This window comes from Bactrocera dorsalis, chromosome 2 (genome assembly GCF_023373825.1).
Source record: "Bactrocera dorsalis isolate Fly_Bdor chromosome 2, ASM2337382v1, whole genome shotgun sequence".
NCBI lineage: Eukaryota > Metazoa > Arthropoda > Insecta > Diptera > Tephritidae > Bactrocera > Bactrocera dorsalis.
Genome location: NC_064304.1, coordinates 87,723,367 through 87,749,591, shown reverse-complemented (window position 1 = coordinate 87,749,591; position 26,225 = coordinate 87,723,367). Strand labels below are relative to the sequence as shown.

The 26,225-nt window shown below is 33.3% G+C and overlaps 10 protein-coding genes across 28 annotated transcripts in view; 6 read left to right on the top strand and 4 right to left on the bottom strand.

The window, feature by feature from the left end:
• Nucleotides 1-11,833, bottom strand: part of LOC105229556 (serine/threonine-protein phosphatase 2A 56 kDa regulatory subunit gamma isoform) — a 31,185-nt gene extending 19,352 nt beyond the window's left edge. For 2 of the 19 annotated variants that reach the window (XM_029551698.2, XM_011209915.4), the window contains exons 1-2: nucleotides 11,681-11,833; nucleotides 6,421-6,945 (exon numbers count right to left, since the gene is read on the bottom strand). In XM_029551698.2, the coding sequence (XP_029407558.1) occupies nucleotides 6,421-6,786 (366 nt within the window). In that variant the 5' untranslated portion in view covers nucleotides 6,787-6,945; nucleotides 11,681-11,833. Of the gene's footprint in view, nucleotides 1-6,420; nucleotides 6,966-8,392; nucleotides 8,519-9,359; nucleotides 9,381-9,404; nucleotides 9,499-11,169 lie in introns of those variants that run through there. The other 17 variants (XM_019991539.3, XM_011209914.4, XM_019991538.3 and 14 more) reach the window with 17 other exon arrangements.
• A 491-nt stretch (nucleotides 11,834-12,324) lies between these two features.
• LOC105229554 (ubiquitin) lies at nucleotides 12,325-13,073 on the top strand. The gene is made up of 3 exons (XM_011209905.4): nucleotides 12,325-12,483; nucleotides 12,539-12,736; nucleotides 12,803-13,073. Exons 1-3 carry the CDS (start codon nucleotides 12,436-12,438, stop codon nucleotides 12,947-12,949), a joined length of 393 nt encoding a protein of 130 aa, XP_011208207.1. The 5' UTR covers nucleotides 12,325-12,435; the 3' UTR covers nucleotides 12,950-13,073.
• Nucleotides 13,074-13,686: 613 nt separating this feature from the next.
• On the top strand, nucleotides 13,687-14,788 carry LOC105229553 (peroxiredoxin-5, mitochondrial). The gene is made up of 3 exons (XM_011209903.3): nucleotides 13,687-13,845; nucleotides 14,131-14,265; nucleotides 14,324-14,788. Exons 1-3 carry the CDS (start codon nucleotides 13,750-13,752, stop codon nucleotides 14,651-14,653), a joined length of 561 nt encoding a protein of 186 aa, XP_011208205.1. The 5' UTR covers nucleotides 13,687-13,749; the 3' UTR covers nucleotides 14,654-14,788.
• Nucleotides 14,789-15,010: 222 nt separating this feature from the next.
• Nucleotides 15,011-15,835, top strand: LOC125776566 (uncharacterized). The gene is made up of 3 exons (XM_049449474.1): nucleotides 15,011-15,165; nucleotides 15,221-15,342; nucleotides 15,409-15,835. Exons 1-3 carry the CDS (start codon nucleotides 15,036-15,038, stop codon nucleotides 15,832-15,834), a joined length of 678 nt encoding a protein of 225 aa, XP_049305431.1. The 5' UTR covers nucleotides 15,011-15,035; the 3' UTR covers nucleotide 15,835.
• LOC105229552 (nuclear cap-binding protein subunit 2) lies at nucleotides 15,829-16,587 on the bottom strand. Its single transcript, XM_011209902.4, has 3 exons — nucleotides 16,436-16,587; nucleotides 16,152-16,369; nucleotides 15,829-16,096 (listed from the first exon to the last, which is right to left on the bottom strand). The coding sequence occupies exons 1-3, from the start codon at nucleotides 16,484-16,486 to the stop codon at nucleotides 15,898-15,900; spliced, it is 468 nt and encodes a 155-aa protein (XP_011208204.1). The 5' UTR covers nucleotides 16,487-16,587; the 3' UTR covers nucleotides 15,829-15,897.
• Nucleotides 16,588-16,667: 80 nt separating this feature from the next.
• Nucleotides 16,668-19,050, top strand: LOC105229548 (uncharacterized). The gene is made up of 6 exons (XM_049449472.1): nucleotides 16,668-17,055; nucleotides 17,123-17,476; nucleotides 17,541-17,726; nucleotides 17,778-18,109; nucleotides 18,224-18,470; nucleotides 18,527-19,050. Exons 1-6 carry the CDS (start codon nucleotides 16,972-16,974, stop codon nucleotides 18,614-18,616), a joined length of 1,293 nt encoding a protein of 430 aa, XP_049305429.1. The 5' UTR covers nucleotides 16,668-16,971; the 3' UTR covers nucleotides 18,617-19,050.
• LOC105229549 (iron-sulfur cluster assembly 2 homolog, mitochondrial) lies at nucleotides 18,927-19,719 on the bottom strand. The gene is made up of 2 exons (XM_011209900.3): nucleotides 19,560-19,719; nucleotides 18,927-19,503 (listed from the first exon to the last, which is right to left on the bottom strand). The coding sequence occupies exons 1-2, from the start codon at nucleotides 19,601-19,603 to the stop codon at nucleotides 19,068-19,070; spliced, it is 480 nt and encodes a 159-aa protein (XP_011208202.2). The 5' UTR covers nucleotides 19,604-19,719; the 3' UTR covers nucleotides 18,927-19,067.
• A 102-nt stretch (nucleotides 19,720-19,821) lies between these two features.
• On the top strand, nucleotides 19,822-21,061 carry LOC105229546 (probable 18S rRNA (guanine-N(7))-methyltransferase). Its single transcript, XM_011209897.4, has 4 exons — nucleotides 19,822-19,989; nucleotides 20,048-20,085; nucleotides 20,154-20,716; nucleotides 20,774-21,061. Exons 1-4 carry the CDS (start codon nucleotides 19,951-19,953, stop codon nucleotides 20,959-20,961), a joined length of 828 nt encoding a protein of 275 aa, XP_011208199.1. The 5' UTR covers nucleotides 19,822-19,950; the 3' UTR covers nucleotides 20,962-21,061.
• On the bottom strand, nucleotides 20,956-21,981 carry LOC105229547 (dnaJ homolog subfamily C member 30, mitochondrial). The gene is made up of 2 exons (XM_011209898.4): nucleotides 21,559-21,981; nucleotides 20,956-21,504 (listed from the first exon to the last, which is right to left on the bottom strand). Exons 1-2 carry the CDS (start codon nucleotides 21,860-21,862, stop codon nucleotides 21,092-21,094), a joined length of 717 nt encoding a protein of 238 aa, XP_011208200.1. The 5' UTR covers nucleotides 21,863-21,981; the 3' UTR covers nucleotides 20,956-21,091.
• Nucleotides 21,982-22,119: 138 nt separating this feature from the next.
• Nucleotides 22,120-25,554, top strand: LOC105229545 (protein unc-45 homolog B). The gene is made up of 2 exons (XM_011209896.4): nucleotides 22,120-22,900; nucleotides 22,962-25,554. The coding sequence occupies exons 1-2, from the start codon at nucleotides 22,481-22,483 to the stop codon at nucleotides 25,371-25,373; spliced, it is 2,832 nt and encodes a 943-aa protein (XP_011208198.2). The 5' UTR covers nucleotides 22,120-22,480; the 3' UTR covers nucleotides 25,374-25,554.
• The last annotated feature ends 671 nt before the right edge of the window (nucleotides 25,555-26,225 follow it).

Sequence of the window (26,225 nt, the reverse complement as noted above, 5' to 3'; positions counted from 1 at the left end):
GCAAAATACAAAATAACGGTAAATTCTTTTGACACATTTTCATATATGATCCAAAGAATTGTATATCCAGAAACAAATTTTTATGTTTTTATGTAATGTGGCGGTTTCTTTCCATACGGCGACTGTAAGCTTGTTATACTAGTTAGCGGTAAAAACTTTCGTCCAAGAAATTTTTGAACTTTTTAGTGTTGTTATCTTAAATATTATGATTTATTATTTTGCACTTAATTTTTTTATCAATAATGAATATATGGAATATTGTTTATTGAAATATAATATAAAAACTAACATTTAATATAACGGGTGATTTTTTTGAGGTTAGGATTTTCATGCATTAGTATTTGACAGATCACGTGGGATTTCAGACATGGTGTCAAAGAGAAAGATGCTCAGTATGCTTTGACATTTCATCATGAATAGACTTACTAACGAGCAACGCTTGCAAATCATTGAATTTTATTACCAAAATCAGTGTTCGGTTCGAAATGTGTTTTATCGACAAATTTTGTTCAGCGATGAGGCTCATTTCTGGTTGAATGGCTACGTAAATAAGCAAAATTGCCGCATTTGGGGTGAAGAGCAACCAGAAGCCGTTCAAGAACTGCCCATGCATCCCGAAAAATGCACTGTTTGGTGTGGTTTGTACGCTGGTGGAATCATTGGACCGTATTTTTTCAAAGATGCTGTTGGACGCAACGTTACGGTGAATGGCGATCGCTATCGTTCGATGCTAACAAACTTTTTGTTGCCAAAAATGGAAGAACTGAACTTGGTTGACATGTGGTTTCAACAAGATGGCGCTACATGCCACACAGCTCGCGATTCTATGGCCATTTTGAGGGAAAACTTCGGACAACAATTCATCTCAAGAAATGGACCCGTAAGTTGGCCACCAAGATCATGCGATTTAACGCCTTTAGACTATTTTTTGTGGGGCTACGTCAAGTCTAAAGTCTACAGAAATAAGCCAGCAACTATTCCAGCTTTGGAAGACAACATTTCCGAAGAAATTCGGGCTATTCCGGCCGAAATGCTCGAAAAAGTTGCCCAAAATTGGACTTTCCGAATGGACCACCTAAGACGCAGCCGCGGTCAACATTTAAATGAAATTATCTTCAAAAAGTAAATGTCATGAACCAATCTAACGTTTCAAATAAAGAACCGATGAGATTTTGCAAATTTTATGCGTTTTTTTTTAAAAAAAAGCTATCAAGCTCTTAAAAAATCACCCTTTATATACAAATGTATGTTTTTTTTATATTTTAAGCTTAATTGTGCTATAACATGTACCGTGGCTAAAACTTTTGTCTTTCTGTCCGTCTATCTGTGTATGTAATAGGTTTTGTTCATTCATGTTGGTGTTAGCTCCAAAAAAAACAAACGAACACATACAGCGATATCTATGGATAATCTGCAGCATTAAGAAGATACATTAAGAGGTTGCATACCTTTTTTAATTTAAAAAAATTGATAATTTTTTTATTGCTTTATCTTAAAAAACAACTCCTTGAGAACATTTTCTCAAATTTTCATAGAGATTTGAGCAGTAGAAAAAAAGTTACAGCACTTCTAACCTGAACTGAACTTGAAACTTTAAACGCGAATAATTCGAAATGGTGTTTTTTGAAAAATGACTTTGCGGTGACATGGATTGGCGGAAAACTACTGAACCGATTTTCTTCAATTTTTTTTTTTAAATGTTCGTACTGAAATTCTGTGCTTGAACGATCGACTTTTTACGCACAAATTTTTTTTTACCGAAATGAATTTTTTAGTGAAATTTCTAGTGACCAAAAAGCTAATTTTTTGCATAAAACGTTCCCGTGTGCACAAAAAAAAATCATAAAAACGATCGTGCAAGCACAATGAATTACACTAAATTAATGAAATTTGTTTACTATGGTTTCATTGACTTGTTCGACTTGGGGAATTGTCACCGCAAGGCTCTGCCCAAAAAAAAGGCCTCTATGGGAAACGGCCACCCCTTAAAAACTATTAGACATTTTTCCTCGAAATTTCACACAAACATTGCTAATAAAGTGTACTATCAAAAAACAAAAACATTCGTGTAATGAAATAATTGCTACATATCTAAAAAAAATCCAAACTTTCCTTTTTTTCTTCGACAAAGAAGGTATATAACCCCTTAATCCTCTTTCAATTGTTCCATTTTTATTAGAAGTAAATAAAATAATTCGTTGGTTTTCAAAATTTCTTTGACGATAGTTTGTCGCAACTTTCTTTGATTCTGTTTTATAAAGTTTTCAATATGCTTTCCAAAGTTTTGGCATACTGGAATCTAGTAACTTCATTACTAACAAGTTTTAAATGTGCCGAAATTGTTCTTACTTCACAATTTCATCTGACCCGCATTCTGGGTACATAGTACTTCGTTTAGGTCTTCTTCTTTTCGTTAGAGATAATGTCAATAGTATTGCCTTCGGTATTAAAAACTTCGTCGATTAAAGAAAAAGTCGTCCAAATGCTGCCCTTGCTGACTTTTATTTAGAAACTTTATTAAAGCCGATAACGTCCTTATGGGAATATGTTTTTGAAAGTTTGTTTATTGAAATATCTTCCACGCTTGGCAAATTAAGTTTTATAATTTTGTATCTGTAGCGACATTTAAAATTCTGTATAATGCCTTGATCAAGGGGCTATCAAACGGACTACAAATTTATTAAGTTTGATATTTGGAGGGTGACTCGAATGTAAACGTTTGCAAAGATGCAAAACGATTTATATTTTTTGATCTTTTCATGCTAAAAGCTACAAATTGTTACATACATATATATCCCGTTACATCTCAGGTTTTTACATGTTGTGTGAATGTACTCATATTACTCGTATATAAATTTCGTCTGCTATATTTAGTTATTCCAAAATTATGTATTTCAATTATTAATCTTCGTTGTCCATTTCGCGTCCGTTTTTATATTTTTTTATTGTTCTCTTTACACTTTCGTTCAGGAAGTAAATTTTCATATTCGTTACCGAGAGGTCCGCTTATGAAAAGTAACGAAAATAAAAGTTAGACAAAGAGGCCGCGTCCGGTCGTGAGAGTGTCCGATTGTTAAGAGTGGAAATTGTTTCAAAAACTTAACGTAAAACTTGGTTCCAGAATTTTTGTACGGTTAAGAGAGGGGACCGCTTATTAGAGGTAGAGGTTTCACTGTACGTACATATATACCAGATTTCTTTCATTTTCACACTGTGCTTTGCTTAGCATTGCTTTAGCACAGTGTTTCCCAAAGTGGGAGATAACGCCCCCTTGTAGGCGCTGTAGGTGTCAAGGGGGGCGGTAAGAGACCCAGAAAGAAAATGGGGTCGTTGTGTAGAGGCCTGGGGGGTTATTTGTAATTTTATTTAGCTAGGAGGCCTCTTAGACAACATTAACTAATATGAATTAAAAGATTGCTCAAACTCGGTTCTATATTTCTCTCCGCGTAGTTCATATATCTGTTCTATTTTATTGAATATAAAAAAAATGAAAATCATGTCAATCGGTCGCTCCGTTTCATAACGGGGCATCTCGACAGGATAGAATTTATAGAATAGGTACTAACTGTCATACGTATTGCTATTGCCATTGCCAAATCTGTATGTGGGCATTTGCTATCATAATATAATCATTTGCGCAAAGGTGTAGGGTAGGTAGGTTCGAGCTGATGTAGCGCATGCTTTGAGCTCTTGAAAAATTTATTTTATCACTTGCGAAATGACGTCGGGTAGGTAGCTGATGTAGCGCACGTTTTGAGCTTTTGAACTATATTATCCGAAAAATTCCTTTGAGTAATAATTCTGTTCAAAGACGAACTGATGAAATGGCTGAAAATATTGAAGAATCATTGTGCGATCACCTGAGGACAAGCCAATTCTCAATTCAGCTCGATGAGTCCACTTTACCAACTAATGAAGCATTGTTGTTGTCTTACGTGAGGTTTATTAAAGATGAGAAAATATGTGAAGAACTATTATTTGCTAGAAATTTAGAGACCGATACAAAAGGCGAAACCATATTCAATATATTGGAAAAGTTTTACGATGAGAAAGAGATTCCTTTGAAAAATATTATTTCAATTGCTACGGATGGCGCTCCGGCTATGATAGGGTGCCATAAAGGCTTAATAGCGCACTTAAAAAATAAAATTCCAGATGTCCTTGGTGTACATTGCGTTATTCATAGACAACATTTAGTTGCTAGAAACTTAAGTGAAAAACTATTTCAATCACTGCAATATGTCATCAAAGCAGTCAATAAAATCCGCAACAGCTTTTTGAATGATAGATTATTTCATTAGCTTTGTGTTACTAATGACGAGGATTTCAATCGTTTGTTGTTTCATACTGAAGTTCGTTGGTTATCAAGAGGCAATTGTCTGACTCGATTCTACAACCTGTTTGACTCTGTTATAGAGTTCTTGGAAACTAAAGATACAGAATTTCAAGACAAGCTCATAACATCAAAGAATGATATAGCTTACATGACAGACCTGTATAAATTGTTCAACGACATGAATCTCCAACTGCAAGGCGATAAACTAAATTTAATTAAAACAAAAAACGTCGTTGCTGCTTTCGCAGCCAAACTGCTTCTACACAAAAAAAATCTGGGCAGACGTAAGTTTCACAATTTTCCGAATTTATCAGTATCATGCAGTAACGACGAATTGTTTGCCTACTGCCAACATTTGGAAAACCACCACATTGACTTCACCGAACGACACCAGGACATTTTGAACTTGGAAATACCAGACTGGGTGTTGGTTCCGTTTTCAAATGTCAACACAGCAATGTCACTTCAGCTGGAGGAAGAACTTATAGAATTGACAACAAACGAGGAAATAAAAATCAAGTTCAAAAATGGTTACCAAGAATTTTGGCTACAAAAACCGATCTCGCAATTGTACCCTGGATTGTGGTCAATCGTTCAACGATTCTTGATAGCATTCCCATCGTCATATTTGTGTGAACGTGGATTTAGTGCTGTGACAACACTGCTTACTAAAAATAGAAATCGTTTGCTTGTTACCGAACGTGGTGACTTGCGACTGTTCTTGAGTAAATTGGAACCTGATATTAACGAACTTATTAAACAGCATCAAGTTATAGTGGTTTTTAAATAGGTGAAAAATGGCGGCGCTAAGAAAATATTTATTCTCAAAGTGGGCGGTAGACAAAATAAGTTTGGGAACCACTGCTTTAGCATTTTATAAGATTCTATGTGCATACATTAAATTATTATTAGAGGACTTTTTATACAATTAAGGTTTTTATGATATTGTAGTTACAGCCAACAAGTTTGTAACACCAGAAAAAACGTCGGAGACCATATAAAATGTATACATACATACATATGTTTATATAATCAACGTGACGAGTTGCGTCGATTAAGTCTATCTGCCTGTATATACGCGAACAAGTACCTCAGTTTTTGAAATATCAATTCCAAATTTTTCTCTTTTGTCATTTGACAAAGTATCTTCAAGAAAGGAAATTAAGGAGATCGGATCTCTAAAAATAAAACTGTCATATAAACTGAACGGACAATGTTCTTATAAGAAAGCTTTTGTATTTGTGAGGGTTTTGTTTTTTGTTATTACATAAAGATTTATATGGATGTCGAAGCAATGAAACTTTTAAACAAATTTGAAAGAAAATATCCATAATTTTTCTATATTGATTAACCTCAAATTTTGTGTGAAAAATTCACATAACGCAGTGTTTGTTTTTATCTTTGCAGAAAAGTTATTTTTCTTTCACGAAATTTTGTTGTACCTTACCTTAATCTTTCCCAAACAACTGTATTTTTTGTTTTTTGTAATTTGAAATGTTTTTTCTCGTTATATTGATCTAACATTGAAAAAAAAAACTAATTTTCAATCCAAAAATCTGAAGTCTAAATTTCAGATTATTTTTGAAATGTGGGTGGTCTTATGATTGTTGAAATCTCTGAATTTTTGTTTTTAAAAAGTATCTACCCTAGTTTATTTAAGGAGATCATTCATTAAATGACTTATTTAAATAGTTAATTGGCTTAAATAACGATTATTCTTGAATAACTTGAAATGATGAACATACTAAATTAATTTGTATGTACTCGTATATGTTCAAACGTATTTACTGTTATTTGATTTATTGTTTATTATTAAATCCATCTCGTCAAAAAAAAAATCGGTTGACTGCTACTGAATGCACATAAAACATGCGTTTACATAGGATAAGAAATTAAAAACAGACATACTATTATGTTTTATCGAAACAACTGTTAACAAATCCAAAAAAAAATTTAGAAACAACAACAATCGAGGCACTCAAGGTAAGGTTACTTCAGTTGTGAGTAAATAATTTTTTATTACAATAATTACATGTTTTAGTTTAATGTGTCAAATTCGCTCTAGCGAATAGCGAAAAACTCACCTCGCCAATATTTTGGGTCGCCGCTGCTGATGCCGCCGTTAACATTGTTGAATTGGTTGTAGGTGAAGATGTCGATCCAGGCGTGTTAGCATTGCTACTGCACCCTGTAACGGCGATTGGTAACTCCACTGTTGTAAGTGATGGTGAGGAAGATTTTGCCACTACAGTTGTTATTATATTATTACTGTTATTCTCTTTGATTCCGTTAGTTGTCACTGAAGTTGTTGTTGTATTATTGTTATTATTATTATTGTTAACAATGCCGTCTGTCTGTTTTATATCCGATGTTGACGTCGTTGCTGCCATAATACCACTCGCTGCTGCCGGCGTCGTTGCTGCTGCTACCGTTTTTGCAGTATTATCCATAATATTACGTCCCAGCTAGACCAGCTAATGCTGCTAAAAGCGAATTCTCTTTTCACTGGTATCGTTGTGACGATTTCGTAGACAATGACTGGTTTATTGATTGTGCAGTTGATGAATATGAGGATGACGACGGCAACGACAACGGCGATTATTACAGGGCTGCTGTTAACGTTAAAAACCTTAAACATTGTTTACCATAGTAACAGCGACGACAACAGTAACAAAAAAAATTACTTAACATCATAAACAGCAAAAATGTAAGCCCATATCTTGAAACAAAATGCACCATAACATGCCGACTGAATATCAACAAACTAGCATTCAATACACTACGACTAACGGATATTTAAAAGATTTGATTTTAAAGGTAATAAATGAAGATAGTCACTTTCATAAAAAATTAAATAAGATTATCCGAAAAGCGTACGAGAGAGACTGCAAATCAATTGTGGTGTAAACCGTTTAGACATAATAATGTAAGAAGAATATATAAACAAAACAAAATATCTCACGCATACGTCGTGTACTAACCAAACAGGTGCGATCTTATAACGATGTTAAAACCTCTTGGACACAACATTTTGCCCAACTCTTGTTAACCCGCCAGAAATCAATGGTCATATACATATGTACATATGTATTCCATTATGTGTGCAAGCAATAACCGAAGTAAGCAGTAAAGCATTACAAACGACTCATTGATTACCTTCTACGTAGCATCGAGCGCTGCCCACTACCAATGTATTTTTTCTGCATTTGATTTATACGTACACATACAAATGTACATATATGTACATATGTACGTATTTGTTTCAGAATAGGTATCCATATCATATTGTTTGCTACACTATTTCCTTAACATATCTATTAGCTTCACGTTATTTTAAGCATTCTAACATTGTATCTGCAATACTAACATGCATACGTATGCATTTTAATAAGCCATATGTAGCTACTTATAAATGTAAAGTTTCTTTACTTCTAAGGCTAAGAGAAACCCCAAAAGAGCGCAAAAATATGTGAACCTACATACGAATTTACTACATTTATCGATATATGAATGTTCAAATATATTATGCGTATGCATATAGATACATATGTACATTTGTACAATGTTCATACGACTCTAGTTGGTTATATGTATATAAGATTCCTTTACGCATTTTGAATGAATTTATCTATTCGAAAAACAAAATAATATTTTGTCATATGTAGTATGAATACCAAAAAACAAAACACAAAATTTTTACAATTCGATTGTTGCTCATTTTGTTAATATAGAATTTTAAATATGGCCAATGTAGAAGTTTACATTGAATATAGGACCAAAAACTAATTTGGGAAAGCACAAACTAAAATCTTCTTTCAAGCTTAATTTAAAAGCCGTATATAGTACATAACGTAAAAATAAAAACAGAAAGCCGTTATAACTACATATAATTCTATCTGAATACTTGTTCACTCTTAATATTTATCTGTAATACTAATAAGAATAACCATTTGATATACATACATATGTATGTACACACATGGTAGGCAGTATAAGGGACGCTACTATCGAATTAATTCAAAGTGTATAAACAGCTTGGGTTGAATTATTACTCACTGTGCAACGATTCTTAATAACCGTAGTTTGTGTTTATTCCGTTTTCTGTTAATTATTTCTATAAGGACTACGTAAATGATATTTTGTTCGTTTTGAGTTGGCAAAATAAGGTGAGTATCATTTTTTCTGTTATGATAAATAAAGAAATATACTCGGTTTTGTAGTAAAAGGAAGAAAAGTTAAAGTTGATATGTGTATTGCAACTTTGTAGAACGGAAAATTATGGTGATACTAAACAAGAAAAGCAAAAGTATGTGGTGAAAGAGATAAAATTATGGTCCGCTCTAAAAACTATTGGAAGTCGTACAAAAATCTAAAGGAGCTATCACAAAATATTAAGTTATTAAATTTTTCTGTACATGTTGAATTATAATACTTCGCTTCCTTTTCCTGTTTTTTATCACTGTGAATGAAGTGTTTTTATTATTTGTTTTGTTAATATTGATAATAATGATAAATAAAGAAGGTATACAATTTTAAATAAACTGTATGTTAAAATTCGTCCATATAGAAAAATAAACGATAAATTCCAAAAACATTGCTAAAGGAATAATAAATCACCAGTGAATTAATGCATGCAAGTACTTTAACGCCCTACTGCCTTTACGACTACAGTGTAATTCAAAAGTAATTCATGCTTTAGACATGTGCTATATTAATTGACATAAGCTTAAGCTTATGTATAGAATTTCTTCATCATTATGTGGACTATATCAGCTGAATATAAAATCCTCATATACATATTTATGTATCCGTATTATTTTAGTTATTATATTACAAATTGCAAATAATTTTTGAACAACTTTTTGTCGATTGTATTTTCAGTTGTTTTATTCGTCTAGAAGAATTCTGTTAATAAATGTTTGTCCATGTGTTTACGTTGCATTATATTATTATCTGTTTTTTTTTTTTTTTTTGCTACTACTATTGTTTCCGTTAGAATTTGTTTATAAGAACTAAATCATACATTTACATTCACATTCACATTAGGCTATAACACATATATTTTTACAGGTCTCTTGTGTTATTTTTAATTATGCATTCACATTCGCGGAACATTAATTTGATTTAATTTTTGACATTTTGATGAAGATGTGAGGTTATTTCTGTAAAGATGAGAAAAAGAAAATAACAAAACTTTATTAGAAATAATATTAAAGTTTGTTAGTTAAAAGTTAAGAAGGTCTAAATTTAACTAGGTTTATTAATAAAATGTAAGTAATACTCTGCATGTGTCTCCGTTAAAAATAATAAAATTGATAATTTTTAATATAATGTATTAAATAAATTTTCGAATATTTTAGTATTGTTAAAAAAAGACATTCATATTTAGTCATTTGGGTTGGACTGTGATGTAAAAATGTCGAATTATAAAATTAGAAATTCCTAAGGTTTTGACTTCATTTTATATAACACTTTCACAATAGAAAAAGTTTTCTGGATCATGTTGTATTAGAAGTACAACTCGTACTTTTGAAATTATTGCAATTATAATAGCTTGGTTGCTTGTAGTCTCACTAAATAATACATATACAAAGATTTGATACGACCAACCACTCTAATCAAGAAAATACAAATTGAGTGCCAATTTGCGGATTGAAATCATGTGGTTTTTATAGTAAAAATAACTTAACAAAGTATAATCAGCGGATCACCCCGTTACAACGACCAGCGAAGGGTGTTTTATCAGTATCATTAACAATGGGTTACAAATCACGAAAATAGTACTGTGAAGTAACATCTGTCAAAAGCTCTCGAGGGTTCAAGTAAGACGATGGGGAAATCAATAAGTGTACACGGTTCATCAAGAGATTAATTAACATGTGTATGTTGTCAGATCAAATAGCTTTATTGTAAGATAACGTTAAGTTAGATTCTGCAGAATTTCGAAACCGCCTATGAGTTTTGCCAGCTCCATTCTGCTAAGGTCAACTAACATGCTAGATCGTTTTTATCTACTTATTCGTAATTTTTTAATAATACAAAACAATATAATTGTGTTTAATTTATTTAATGAAAAATTATTTTAGTTGTTGATTTTTATATACATATGTACATCTGCATTGGAAAACAGAATTAAAAACACAATTTTGTTTTCTACACATTTAAATAAATCATATTAAACAACAATGATACAGGCGAGCTTACTTTTGTTTTTAAGTATTCAATGATATTTATTTATCTAAAAAACACAGTTATATACAAAAACTTAAGTTTAGCCGAGTCCCTCCATAACCATAAGTATATATCAGAAAGATTTCTTATTGGTATTGCACAAAACTATCGTTATGCGGTCTATTAGGAAATATGTAACATTTAGAGGATTCATTGGCATATAATCTATTATTTTGAGAAAAAATTACTATCGTTTAAAATTCGTTTAATTTTATCAAGGTTTTACTCTTAGGATTGAGAATTGAAAAATTTTCAGATTATGTACGTGACAATAATTATTTTATGTGAACAATTGAAAATAAGTCTGAAATAAAATGACTGCTGAACGGAAGAACTGATCGGCTAGTCCTATCCACTAATACATACATATGGATATGTATTGTGTACATAAGTTTCCAAATAAAGCAACAAATATATAGAACGACCGATCGTTTTTCAATCATGAACACGCATGGCGACCGAAGACGAATATATGAAGATTGTAATAGAGAAAACAACATTGAGTTAAAGGAAAGGTAGACAAGTGCAAAAAGTGGTCATAGAAATGATTACGGAAAAGTTTACGATCTTATTTCTTATGATAAATGAAATATTATACGCACCAGCAACTGAAACAAGCGGTTAAATTTTTCCTTGCCCCGGTTTATATTTGAAAACATCAATTAATAATTTCTTAAAGGCATATGCACAACAAATAAACTAAAGCAAAAAAACACACATCTATAATTAGACAGAATTTGTAGTTAATCGAAAATTATATTCCGATTAGGGCTGCCACAATTTCTTGTTACTTTTTGGCTATTGTTGTCGTCGTCGCTGTTGGCTATATATACGCGTATCATTTGTTCATAATTCACGTTTTTCAATATTTTTTTTTTTATTTCAATTTGTAGTATTTATTCTTTAACTCGTTTTTATATTTTTTCACGCACGTCTGTAAAAGTTACCACAAATAGTTTACTTCTCACTTCACAATTTCTTTCTTGAAAATCCAACCGATTTTAACGAGACACGAAAGGGAATCGGCAATATAAGAAAATCGTAATTTCTTTGAACTTTATACTTTTAAAGCAAGATATGAATTTCCCGCGATATGATTTCTTAATAATTCACCTTCAATCACGCCCACTACGTACTTTTAAAAAATTTTGGTTAGAACAACTAAAAAAAATTGAAGAAAATAACTTGTAATTATTATAAATTTCACACACGCTACGTTGCAATCAAAAAGAGAGAGCCAAATGAAAACTGACCAAATGTAAGAATATGAATACAGCAGGCCCGACGATAATGACAGTAATTGGCAAGTATGATGACGAAAATACGAAAAAGGAGAAACTGCTGACAACGGAAGCGAGTTACAATGGCAGTACTATAGAGTTTCTCGAATACTACATATATATAAATATATATATTTATTTCGAAAATAGTTCTAAACCTAAAAATTACTGTTATAATGCAATGGAGCTATAAACGTAATATAGAATACTTAAGTTACGAAGTGTTATTTATACCTCAATAAAAAACTTGATTCTTTACTGTGTAATGTGGAGCACCTATTTCAGTATGTAGTTGGTATTCAAATACTAGCTGTCAGAACTTTTTAAGTTAATAAGAGTTTTTCGACAAAACAATCGACTTGTTGAGGGATCAGTATGCACTAGACCAGAATTTTGTCATGTTTATATGTGTTAAATAATGTACTGAATAAGATCAAGTAAATTACCAAGAGCGAGTGGAAACGTGGCATTAGTCGTACTTTTTAGTTCACAATAAATATTTCTAATCGGCCCCATCATATGTTTGCAGTGTTTTTTGTGGAATAGTAAAAAATATACAGAAATTTTTGTTTTATTTTAAGATAAAACATGCGGATAACAATAAAGATTTTAAAAGGACAAGACGTTACATTAGACGTGAGTTCCATTATTGCAAATCCAATTGATTTAAAACGAAAAATTAATTTCATAGGTCGAGCCGCATACTTTAATATCAGATATGAAAAAGGAAATTGAAAGTAAATTGAATATACCATTGCCAGAGCAAAAATTGCTATTGCTTGGACGTACATTGAAAGATGAGAATACTGTGTCCGCATATCCAAATTTACATGAAGGATGTAAACTAAATTTGGTGGTGATGCGACCACGAATAGAAGGATTACGAGAGGTAAAAGGATAAAACAGGAAAAATTGTTAATGTATCATACTAATAAATTTTATTTTATGGTCGCAGATCCTACAGAAATCGTTTCGAAAGTACTATAATGAACCACAAGCTGACAACTTGGTTATTGCTTTTATGACCGATTTTGAAACGAATTTAAAACAAATGAGTGTAGACGATATTGAACGTTTATCTGAGAGTTTATTAGGTGTTTAAATTAGAAAACTCCATCGATACAGTTGGAGTTTCAAAGTAGAAATTAATATAAAATTCTTCTATATTTGATAAAGTACGTATCCAAATAATAAAATAATCGCTTCAGTTAAAATGTTGTCTAAAATTGTCGTTATGATTGTTTTTCTGTAGAGAAGTTTGAAAAGTAAATATGCAACAATAGGAATGTGTCCATTCAAAAAACCACTCAGTATTTATATTTTACCGTAGAAAACTAGTAGGCATGGCATCGTTCCCACGACAGTCGGGTCTACGGAACGGACCCGGATTTTTATTCGGCCAAGGACTATCAACTGGGCAGATTTTGCCATTTCAACAACAACAGTACGAATGGAATTACGGAAAATAACTTGAAATAAAACTTCTTCCCTGAACTTTATTTTAATAAAGCATATACATCACGCAGAGAACTATGCGCAATCGATTTCCTTTCAAATCATACCTTGTTTTACAACAAAAAAATTAGACTTATCATTTGACTATCAGTTTTAATTGACTTACTGATTTTGATGTGGTGAGTTATTCTATTAATAATAGCAGCGTGATTTTTCTTTTGTTAAGTTCGTTATTATTGTTCAGTATAAATAATTCCATCTGAAACATAAATGCTCAGTAAAATACAAAAGGTTTTAGAACTCTATCCACCAATATTTTATAACGCATTTTTGTTAATACTACCCCACAGTACTGGATGAATTATCACTCAACTGTCACTGCGAAATTTTACGAATCAAAGCACACAAAGTAGACGAAAAGTGAAAAACATATCACAAAACTTTAAAATGCAGTCGCGTATCTGTACCGTTGCCATTCCTCAATTTTCAAGGAATTTGATTCGTGCGTTTTCCAAGTCAGCAAATAAAATGGCTCCAATAAAGGTTTGTTATAGAAATTAAAATTTTAGAACGATTACTAAAGTGTTTGTAAAATTTAATATATTTTATTATGTTATTACATAACTTTTTATAATATATGATATGTTATTACAATCGTAAAAGAAAAACATCCCAATGCAAAATTGATTTCTTAATTGGGTTGAAGATTTATTTGTTCAAGGTCATGGGTAATATCGACCTATGTATTATATTACAGTTACCTAAAACTAGTTCGAACAGTGTGTTCTTACATATATATATGTATATACTATTGGTTTGTATTTGTAGGTTGGTGACAAACTCCCTTCAATTGATCTCTTTGAAGATTCGCCGGCAAACAAAATAAATACCGGGGATTTGACATCAAATAAGAAAGTGATAATCTTTGCAGTACCAGGTGCATTTACGCCTGGCTGCTCCAAGGTGGGTATAGAGTTCAAGTCTTCAATTTACGATAATTCATTACATCTTTTGTTTTCAGACCCACTTACCAGGGTTTGTGTCGAATGCTGATTCGTTGAAAAGTGATCAAGGCGTTAATGAAATCGTTTGCGTTTCTGTAAATGATCCATTTGTTATGTCCGCTTGGGGTAAAGAACACAATACTGCCGGTAAAGTGCGTATGTTGGCTGATCCTTCCGGCTTATTTGTTAAGTCTTTAGAACTAACAATTGACCTACCACCGCTGGGTGGTCTACGTGCAAAACGTTTCTCAATGGTTGTAGAAAATGGCGAGGTGAAGGAATTGAACGTTGAACCCGATGGCACTGGGCTAAGCTGTTCTTTGGCAAACAACATTGGAAAACATTAAATATTTTAAGTATGTTCAGGTACATATGTAAAATGACGTATAGTTTAAGATATTACTGTTACAAAGGAAAATGTTGTAGTTGCTTGATCCGTAAATAAATATACATACATACATACGAATATGTGTAAATGGAAATTGTTTATGGTTTAATGAAGAAAAATTTCACGACGTGAGAGTTTGCATTGTTTAAAAATTCTTGAAAAGAGTTTAAAAATAATCAGCATACTGATAAAGAATTAAATTTTATACCAAGAACGTGATAAGTTGGTAATTGTTCACGTGTAGAATTATTGTGAATGGGAGATAAATAGTCAGCGTCATCATAATTACATACATTTATAGCCTATTCCAAAAGTAATTTTAACATTTGTACAGATGTACAATGCTGTTCTTAAATCGTTCAATAGCTGTTATTTGTGTACATTTTTTGATTATTACGCATAATAAGCATACGATAAATGGTCAAGGAGTGGAAAATGAAGGAAATAAATCGGTGCTATCGGCAAGTCTTTGTAAGTAAATATTCTTTATAGTTTGAATTTAAAATAATTATAAAATATACTACAGATTCAAAGATATTTAAGGAACGCCGTAATGAGCATCAAACAGTAATAAAAAACATGATTACATCACAAAATTATGAAAAAAACTTTAAGCTGTTAACGCTAGCCTATGGTAAAATCTTTCAAGTAATATAAAATAAAATAAATTGTATTTCCACAGCAAGTAATCATCAACTTTATTTCTTACTATAGCTTATCAGGGACAGTAATATTACAATGACATCATATGCCTATGAACCTTTACGGGACGGATTTCCTCAAAATAGTAATTTACAGGATGCAGTCAGCACTGTAATGGAAAATTGCTGCATAGCTGCCGAAAGTCTTATACATTTTCCAGAAATAAGTTATAGAATTTTTGGTAAACAGTATTTGGAATGGAAATTGATGCTGAATTGGTGTTATGAGTTTGTTAACTCTTTCCCACACATAATTGATGAATCTACTGCCAAATTGATGACAATTTTATTTCAAGAGATCAACGAAGAATTTCGTAACCCTGAATATGTAAATCCTTACCATGAAGCATCTAAACATCAAGAAAAGAAAAAGGAAAATAAACGCCATAAGAAGCTTAAGAAAGGTCCATCTTTAAGCGGAGGCAAAAAAGAGTTATAAATTTTTTTGTTTATATTGTATATTACGTATAAATCCTAAAGTTAAAGGTAAAATACCACAAAATTAACGATTGTCGGTGTTTGGTGCAATTTTTTGCTGCAACAATTTGCCATATCCTCCTCGTCCGGCATCATAGTCTGTTCGGTATTCATCTCGCACTTGTCCACCAGTCTTGCCGCGACCATATTGACGACCCTCAATAAAGCCTGCATCCCAATCAACTCGTATTAGGCGATCATCTAATCGTGTTCCGTTTACGTATCTAATATAAGAAAAAATTTTGTACAACATTTCTAGTATTGAATTATTTTACTTACCGCATGGCCATTTCTGCGTCTGTACGTACATAATATTCAACAAAACAAAATCCGCAAGGTGTTTTTTTGTATTTATCTAGGCCCATCACTATACGTCTCACTTCACCGCAACGGGAAAATAATTCGTGAATTTGTTCTTCGGTTGTGTAAAATGATAGATTCCCTACATATAATGTACACGATTCACGGAGTGAACGCTCTTGATCAGACCGTGAGCCCTACAAATGAGTGAAAAAGTTAAACATTCTATACCCAACAATAATATATTTTTTTTAAATACTTACTTTAAAATGCTGATCGCGATATGAGCTTAAGTCTACTGATCCCGCTGACATTTCTTATGTTGAGAACTTTATTTCAATAAGTTTTTGCGGTAAATTTTTGTTTATGATTGTAAAATAGTCGGCAGCTTTCAGTGAAGAAACGTCAATTTTTCTTGAAATGTCAAATTGCATTTTAATGTAATGGATAGTTCACAATAGGCTTGAACTAAGATAAGAAAAATGAATATGGTGATCTTAGTTGTCTGCTAAACATAAATTAGCTCCAAACGAATTAAATAAAATACACTATATCAGGGAAGAATTGTAATAATTAGAATAACTTTATTATTCGAATAAATATTTTACTGAGATACCCGCGCGTAATAGATATTAACGATGTTCTGGTAGAAAGGAATGAAATGTCACAAATCTAATGTTTCTGGAAATTATGGATAATTTTCGTTTCGCAAAGATCATTAAAGGATTAATATCATAGAAAAAGTGCAAAAGAAATAAGACCTAACGTAAAAAATTGGAGTGCGATATTGGCATTAACCATGCTCAGTAGAATGGATGGTAGTTCAGAATTAACGGAGGCTCAACATAAAAAATATCAAAAGCTTGCTAGTGAATACTCAAAAGTACGCCCCTGCACAAGAATAATTATTTTAACTAAATTAATTTATATTTTTACTTTATTTACTGAAGCTACGAGCCAGGGCTGGTGTACTTCGAAATGCTGTTTTGGATGAACAATCAAAAGGAGAAAGTTTACGTGAACAACTACGACAAAGTGAAACCGCGCTCCGTCGATCTGAGCAAGAAGTCGATTCATTAGGTTTTCGTAATAGGCAACTAGAACACAGAGTCGCGGCCCTTCAAGATGAAATTGCAAAGAGAGAGGGACGTATTAAAACTGATAAGGAATATGTACGAAAACATACCATAGCTGGAAAAGGGGATCTTCCTGGAGCAGTTGGGGAAGGGGATGTGGGACAAGACGCTCTAATTTTCGAAGAACTTCAGAAGAAGATCATGGAGAATGCAGAACTAACTACAATGGTTATCTTAGTGGTTTTTAAATTATATACAAATGATATGAAATAAATAATATTTTTCATTCAAGGTTGACGACAAGGAACATGAACTTCAAATTCAGGGTGAACGTTTGCTGAATTTGCAAAAAATGCTAGAAAAGCGAAACACAGAATTCACAGATTCCGAAAAGCGTTTTCGCAGGGATTTCGAAGTATTGCAAAAGAGAAACACAGAGCTCGAAAGTAAGCTCGTTGACGCGATTAGCATGGTAAAAGTGAGAAGTGTGTGTATTTACATGTGTAACTGATAATATATATTCTTTCAGTTGGGTAGTGAAGATGCTCTGAGCGCATCTGGTAGTGATCATACACCATTACATGTTGCCGCGCAACAACATGATCAATCAACATTATCTATAACATCAGTACCAACAGCTGAAGAACGCATTTGCAGTCTGGAAAAAGAAATGGTTCACTGGCGGACTCAATATGAAATTTTAAAAATGAATGAAGTTATAACGTTAAATGAGACAAAAAATGGGTTGTATGACAATAATATTACATGCTCGTCTGCTATTATTCCAGAGTATAACAATTGTAGCTGTAGCAGTACAACAGCTGGTTTAATAGTAAAATCTAGCTCAGCGGAAGCAAAAAGGTATACAAAACGTGATACACAACCTTTTAATGTTGAATACAAAAAAATAACAATTTTCTTATATGTACATATGTATATGTACGCGTCTTAATTTACAAAATTTATAAATAATAGCTCACGCGACTCATATAAGGAACCGACCTTACCGCCCACAAAAGAACAAATTCTTTATAACAGTTTTAGTCAAAAATTTGAACATCTTTTGAAATCTAAGTACTTGGCTGAATCTCGAATGTTTTCATACGAAACGGAAGTAGAACATTTTCAAATATGTTTGGAAAATGCGACGCATGAGTTAAATTCAAAGGATGAGCAGATAGAAAGCATAAATCAGGCATTAAAAATGCTAGAGGAGGATTTGGTAATAATAGAATATATTTAAAGAATAACTAGATATTAATTATTGTTTTTAATTAGGCTACCACTCGCATTAATTATGAAGAACAAATCAGCGTGCTTACGGAACAGGTAATTAACTTAAGTGAGCAACTAGCCGCTTCAAAGTAGAAGAAATTTCTTTGAAAACGTTTGGCACGTAGCAAATGTAACTCATAAATAAACACCGTTCAAAGGATAAACAATAATTGTAAACTTTTCGAAGGTAGATACTGTACTTTAAAATTGTAACGTGCGCAAGTATATAAGATTGTATTTTAATTAACTTAGTACACGGTAATTGTTGATCATTTAGATATCCTGAAAGTTTATGCATTGATCACTGGAACAATTTCTAAATATGTACACATTGTGTATGTAACTTAAAATATGTAAAATTTTGTGTATCCTGTAAAACTTTGTAAATTAAAAAAGAAACATATATTTAATAACAAGCGGAATAATTTATATTACTATATGTGTAACTTTGTAACATTTATAACAATTGATAAATGGCAATATATATGAAATTTATGAAAGCATAATAAAACTCAATTTATCATCGATATTTTCATAGTTATTTCTAATCTAATTTGATAGAAAAAGAAGAGCCGCATGAACAACCGTGCTCCGCCTGTGGATTAGCTAGTATTCGAAAACCAGATCTGATTAATTCCGTATGATAGTCGACAGTAGCACCAGAACAGTATTCTAAAGATAGATTATCAATGACAACTTTTGCATTTCCCTCGCCGAAAACAAGATCATCACTTTTCAATTTGGTGTCCAAATCAAATTTATATTGAAAACCAGAGCAACCCCCACCTTCTACAGTGATACGTAGGAATGCTTTGCCATTTTCTGAAATCTCCTGTAGCCGTTTAATACACGAATTGCTTATTACTAGCTCCGCATCGCCTGAAGGAGTCTTTGAATCTTCAGAGGCGACTTTCGAGTTAACATCAGCTTTCATTGTAGATAAGTTTTGCAATGTGTTACGCGTGAATACAAATATTTGTCTATAAAAAATTTCATATACTTAAGTGAAATAGTATTGTAGTTAATTCATTTTTACCTGTGTCGCATAGGACTAATACACTTTCTCAATGCAAAAGCCATTTGTTAATCCTTCCTCACTTGCAAAGTTTATCTTTATTAATTATGCAGATTTTCGATTTCAAAAGATAATAATTTCTTATGTTATGAGAAAATGAAATCAAAACAAAACTTGCATAATCACACTGAACACCCTGCTTAACAACAGCTGTTTTAATAAAGAATCAAAACAATAAATATTGAATAAAAAGAAAACTAGAAGAATTTGACAAATTCGTATAGCCTTGCCGACATATCCACGTGCATGTCATATTTGAAAACAAAATAAAGTTAGCATTTAGTTCGTCACAGGAAATATAAGTAAAATAGTAGAAAGCTCTATCTTATTGTAACAATTATTAATTACAAATATGGCAAGAAGGCCTGAACATTTGGCACCGCCTGAGATTGTAAGAACATTTCGTAATTATTCTAAACTAAGTACTAACTTTTTCCTAATCCTTGCAGTTCTACAATGATGATGAAGCTAAAAAATACTCTACCAAGTAGGTTACTCCTGCATTACTATATTAAATATATATTCCTATAATCGTAAATTTAATATTTCTTAAAGCACACGGATAATAGAAATTCAAATTGAGATGGCAGAGAGGGCCTATGAATTACTTACCCTAAATGAGGATGAGCAGTGTCTGATATTGGATATTGGTTGTGGCTCTGGTCTATCGGGAAGTGTGTTAGAGGACAATGAGCACATTTGGGTAGGTGTTGACATATCTAAATCAATGTTAGATATAGCTGTTGAACGTGATGTAGCTGGAGATCTTGTGTTGACAGACATGGGAGACGGTATGCCATTTAGGCCTGGTACCTTTGACGGAGCCATATCGATATCTGCCTTGCAATGGTTGTGTAATGCGGATAAAAGTACACATAATCCCCATAAAAGATTATATAAATTCTTTTCAACTTTATTCTCCTGTTTGACTCGTACGGCTCGTGCTGTATTTCAATTTTACCCGGAAAATGCAGACCAAATTGAAATGGTCACCTCACAAGCCATGAAAGCTGGATTCTATGGTGGCTTAGTGGTTGATTATCCCAATTCCACCAAAGCGAAGAAGTATTTTCTAGTATTGATGACGGGTGGTACTACACCGATGCCAAAAGCGTTAGGTAAGTCAGCGTTGTGATTTCGAAAATTTATAATCTAATGTTAATTTTAAATTTAAGGATCGGAGGAAGAAGAAAAACGAATAAATTATATTAAAAAGCGTGATATGTGTCGAGAAGCTCGAGGTAAACCGATGAAAAAATCAAGAGAGTGGATATTAGCTAAAAAAGAACGTAGGCGACGCCAAGGGCGTGACACCCGACCAGATACAAAATATACGGGACGAAAACGTAGCGGAAAATTTTAGTTCGAAAGCTATTATTTACATTACAATTAGCAACCCTTTCTTTACAATTCTTCGTTTATAATAATAACAAAATCTTTAAAACATACAGTAAAAAATTCAACATTTCCCCTTAAATCTTTCTTTATCACAACTACGTTTCGGCCGGAGGCGATTTGGTACCAATATTCCGCTCTGAAGAAGCTTGAATGGATCGCTCTTTTGGTGCATCTAGTGACGATTCAGTGTAGAATATTGCGTACATTGCCACAACTATGAAAACAAAACCGAAGAGTACCATTTCGTTTTGTAAAGCAAATGCATGGTCGCGGCGTTGTGCTTGCTTTCGATCAAATCGTACTTTAGCATCTTTTCGTCTTTGGAAAGATTTTCCGTAGTGTGCGCGGGACCATTCATCAAAGTCATATATAGGGGTTCGTCCCATTTCATCCGCAACTTGCGATTTTTTAAAACGAGATTTGTAAAACTTCGTTTCTGGATCATCTTCTACCTCTGGCTCATATTCATTTGGCCTTGTATACGTAGCTCCCGCTGTATGTATAACACCTGTAAATGAAAATGAATTAAATTTGCAACTTTTTAATGAAACAATGTGTATACCTTTATCATATAATCTTCTAAGTCGGTAGTTACCAAGTACTTCATATGCCTGCGAAATTTCACGAAATTTTTTTGCAGATATTTCACATCCTTTATTTTTGTCAGGATGATATTGCATGGAAAGTTTATAATATGCTGATTTGATTTCATTCTGCGTCGAGCTCTGTGTTATTCCAAGAGCTTCATAATAATTGGTGCTTCTCCACGGAGAACTTGTACAAATATACTGCACATTACCAATGTTGTTAAAAAAGTGCGTCGGTAGGAAGCTGCGAAATATTAACTGACACTTGGTGTTATACATTGCACGATCCACCGAGTGGGCTGCCCTTTATCTGATTTTTTGGAGTTGTTTTTATTATGATTATATCATTATGGTACGTTCAAGGGATTTTGAGAATTTTTGACAAAGTACATATTACAGCTGAAAGTAATACTGCTGTCATTTAAACATTTTTCTTTATCTTAGTTCTCTAAAATTAAAGAATGGAATGAGTGAGTAATGCGATGAAATGTCAAAGCAAAATCGAATAGAATTAAAAACTGTGTTGAAAACAAACGAAAGTAAAAAGAAGAGAAAAATGTCGAAGAAATTTATTAATAGATTTTTTATTGGTTTGTAAAAAGGCATTTGAGCATGAAATTTTGTGAATGAGCTTTTCTGAGTTTTCATGAAGATTCGGGAAAACTGTCAATTTTACGCGAGCAACGTAGAATGTTATCGAGAATATTCTACAGTCAGAATATCTAAAATTATTCATGTGCCACCCAACCTTATAAAAGTGGCCAGCAAGATAGCAGATGGAAGAAATCAATTGAATCTTGAAAAATAGGCGTGACATAATAATATTTTATTTATATACTTTATTTAAATTTAATTAAAATTGTATCTGGAAGTTTGAATTATTACAAAATTTAAATAATGACTGTTGAAGGGGAAATAGAAGCTGTTAACTACAAAGAGGAGGGCAATAACGCTTTCAAATCTGAAAGATGGGAGGATGCTGTTTCATGTTATACAAAGGCTATAGCAGCTGGTGAAAAGCATAAGGAGTTACCCATTTTTTATAAAAATCGAGCTGCAGCTTACTTAAAACTAGAGAAATATAAAGATGCTCTCAATGATTGCACCGAGTCTTTACGTATTTCACCAAAAGATCCAAAAGCTTTGTTTCGACGTGCGCAGGCCTATGAAGCCTTGCAGAAATTTGAGGAGGCGTACAAAGATGCTACTGATTTGTTCAAAGAAGATCCTACTAACAAATCGGTACAACCGATGTTGCAACGCTTACATCAAATAGTTCAGGAGCGTGTGGCACAAAATGCAAAAACTTCAACTAAGGTATGTATATCTTGTATATAATATATTACAGAAATGAATTGAAATTAATAAAATATTATAGGTTAATCAAATGATGGATATAACTTTTGACATGGGAACTCCTTCCGATAAACGTCGCTCGGGTGCCAATAATTTACTAGTTTTGGCTAAAGAAGAGGTCGGCGCACACATGCTGTTTAATGCTGGATGTATTACGAAAATTTCTACAATTACCAAAATAGAAAAGGATCCTGAAATATATTGCAATCTAATTCGCGTCGTTGGTGAATTATGTGGAGGATCTGTGGATCGAACAAAGGCAGTATTGAGAGAATTGGGTGTACCATGGTTCCTACATGTCTTAGACCACAGGCACGAAGAACGTGTTACGGCAGCCCAATACTGTTTACAAGCCATTATTAATTCATTGTCGGGCATGGAAAACAAGCCAGAAAGCAAGCCAAAAAAAGAACTTTGTGAGCAGAATAAAAAAGAAATTGATACACTTCTTACTTGCTTGGTTTACACCATAACTGATCGGACTATTTCCGGGCCGGCACGTGATGCTATCATCGAGTTATTGACGCGGAATATTCACTATACAGCCTTAGAATGGGCGGAGAGGTTAGTTGAAATTCGTGGATTACATCGACTATTGGATGTATGCTCCGAGTTGGAGGAATACAAATACGAGAGTGCCATGGAGATAACACCTTCCTCGCGGACAATTGCTTCGGTGTGCATGGCTCGAATTTACGAGAACATGTACTATGATGAAGCAAGAAAGCGCTATTCAGATCAGATTGATGAATATGTTAAAGATAAACTCTTAGATCCTGATATGGAATCAAAAATTCGGGTAACTGTTGCTATTACTTCTTTGTTGTCCGGTCCATTAGATGTGGGAAATCAAATTATAGCAAGAGAAGGTATTTTACAAATGATTCTGGCCATGGCCACAACTGATGATGAGTTGCAACAACGAGTTGCTTGCGAATGTATAGTAGCTGCAGCTTCTAAAAAAGACAAAGCAAAAGCATTATGCGCTCAAGGTGTAGATATATTGAAAAATCTGTATAAATGTAAAAACGACAATATACGTGTGCGTGCGTTAGTTGGTCTATGCAAACTAGGCAGTTACGGGGGACAAGATGCTGCCATACGACCGTTTGCTGATGGAGCTACAAGTAAATTAGCAGAAGCGTGTCGTCGTTTCTTAATCAAACCTGGTAAGGATCGTGATATTCGCCGTTGGGCGGCTGATGGGCTGGCCTACCTTACTCTCGATGCTGAGGTAAAAGAGAAACTGATAGAGGACAAACCGGCCATTCATGCTCTAATTGATTTGGCACGATCCGGCGACCAGTCCTGTCTTTATGGTGTCGTCACCACATTTGTTAATCTCGTTAATGCCTACGAGAAGCAAGAGATGTTGGAAGAGATGATAGAACTAGCGAAATTCGCCAAGCATCATATACCAGAAGAACATGAATTGGATGATACGGACTTTGTGAATAAACGAATTACTATTCTTGCTAATGAAGGTATAACAGGAGCATTGTGTGCACTTGCTAAAACTGAGAGTCACAACTCTCAGGAGCTTATTGCCAGGGTACTAAACGCTGTATGTGGTTTACAAGAGCTACGTGGTAAGGTTGTGCAGGATGGTGGAGTCAAAGCATTGTTACGAATGGCATTAGAGGGTACAGAAAAAGGAAAACGTCAAGCTTCGCAAGCGTTAGCGCGCATCGGTATTACAATCAATCCTGAGGTAGCATTTGCTGGGCAGCGCAGTTTGGATGTTATAAGACCATTGTTGAATTTACTGGCACCAGATTGTACCGCATTGGAGAACTTTGAATCACTTATGGCGCTAACAAATTTAGCAGCGATGAATGAGAGTGTAAGGCAACGTATAGTGAAGGAACAGGGCGTTTCGAAAATCGAAATTTACCTAATGGAAGATCACTTATACCTAACGCGGGCAGCAGCACAATGCATCTGCAATATGGTTATGTCAGATGAGGTTGTGAAAATGTTCGAAAAACCTAATGATCGTGTCAAGTTTCTTGCATTGCTATGTGAAGAGGAAGATGAGGATACTGCAAAAGCTTGTGCTGGGGCGCTAGCTATGTTAACGTCAATTTCCAAAATCTGTTGCGTAAAAATATTAGAAATTAGTTCTTGGCTACAGGTTTTGCATACGTTAATTGCCAATCCAAGTCCCGATGTCCAACATCGTGGCGTGGTAGTCGTATTAAATATGATTAATGCAGGCGAAGATATTGCCAAGAAGCTTTTCGAAACAGATATTATGGAACTTCTTAGCGGTTTGTCACAGTTGCCAGATGACACGCGTAATAAAGCTCGCGAAATCGCACAACAGTGTTTAACTGCAGCAGAGCGCTACAATCTTATTGAAAAGTCGGACGATGCCGTGGTGCCGGATGTGTTCCAAGAGGCGGCTCGAATTGAAGAAATAGACGAGCAATAATCTGGTTTTTACGTGTTATGGAGAGATTACAATAAGTGCCAAAAGAATTGGATATTTTTAAGCTTTTACAATTTACCCGTTGCTCTTTTAGTTTTGTACTAGTACTAGTATGCAATCATTCATTCATTTTATGATTCACAAAAATTTATTCATTAAAAATTTGTATGAAATTACAGAAAATGTTCATCGGTTTAATAGATTTTATTCTTGAAATTTGGACGGAACAAATAGTATTTGCGCACTAAAAATTGCTTTGAAAAATTATATGTATATTAATTTGTACATACATATGTACATATGTAAGTGCATATATAAAAATACGAATACCTCTTTTCATTTGTATTACATCAAAGTATACAAATCTACGCTTATTTCTTTAATATTTGCTTCTGTTTCCCAACGATATTTTGTAAAACTGCTTGGCGATTGGCAAGAATAAAAGTATTGAAAATTTCTTAAATTTACGTTAACTTCAGTTACACTCAAGTTGTAATGCCCTCCACAAGTAAACAAATCTATACAAGTACTTGATGATGATCGGTCAGTTTGTACCGCAGGTACATATGTACATAAGTATACATATGCTATAGACTCCCTATCGTGTGACTTCTTTAATATATTGCTGGAGAAAGTAATACGAGATGCAGAGCTAAATAAAGAAGGTACAATATTCTATAAAAGTGTACAGCTGCTGGCTCGCCGTTAGTTCTGTTTCCTCCGAACTGGATAGGTAAGCGAATCGGTCATAGCATTCGCGACGTGGATCATACCTCACTGTTGACAGTCATAATATTGAAGTCGTAGATAATTTCGTCTATCTTGTAACCAGTATCAATAGTAACAACATTATCA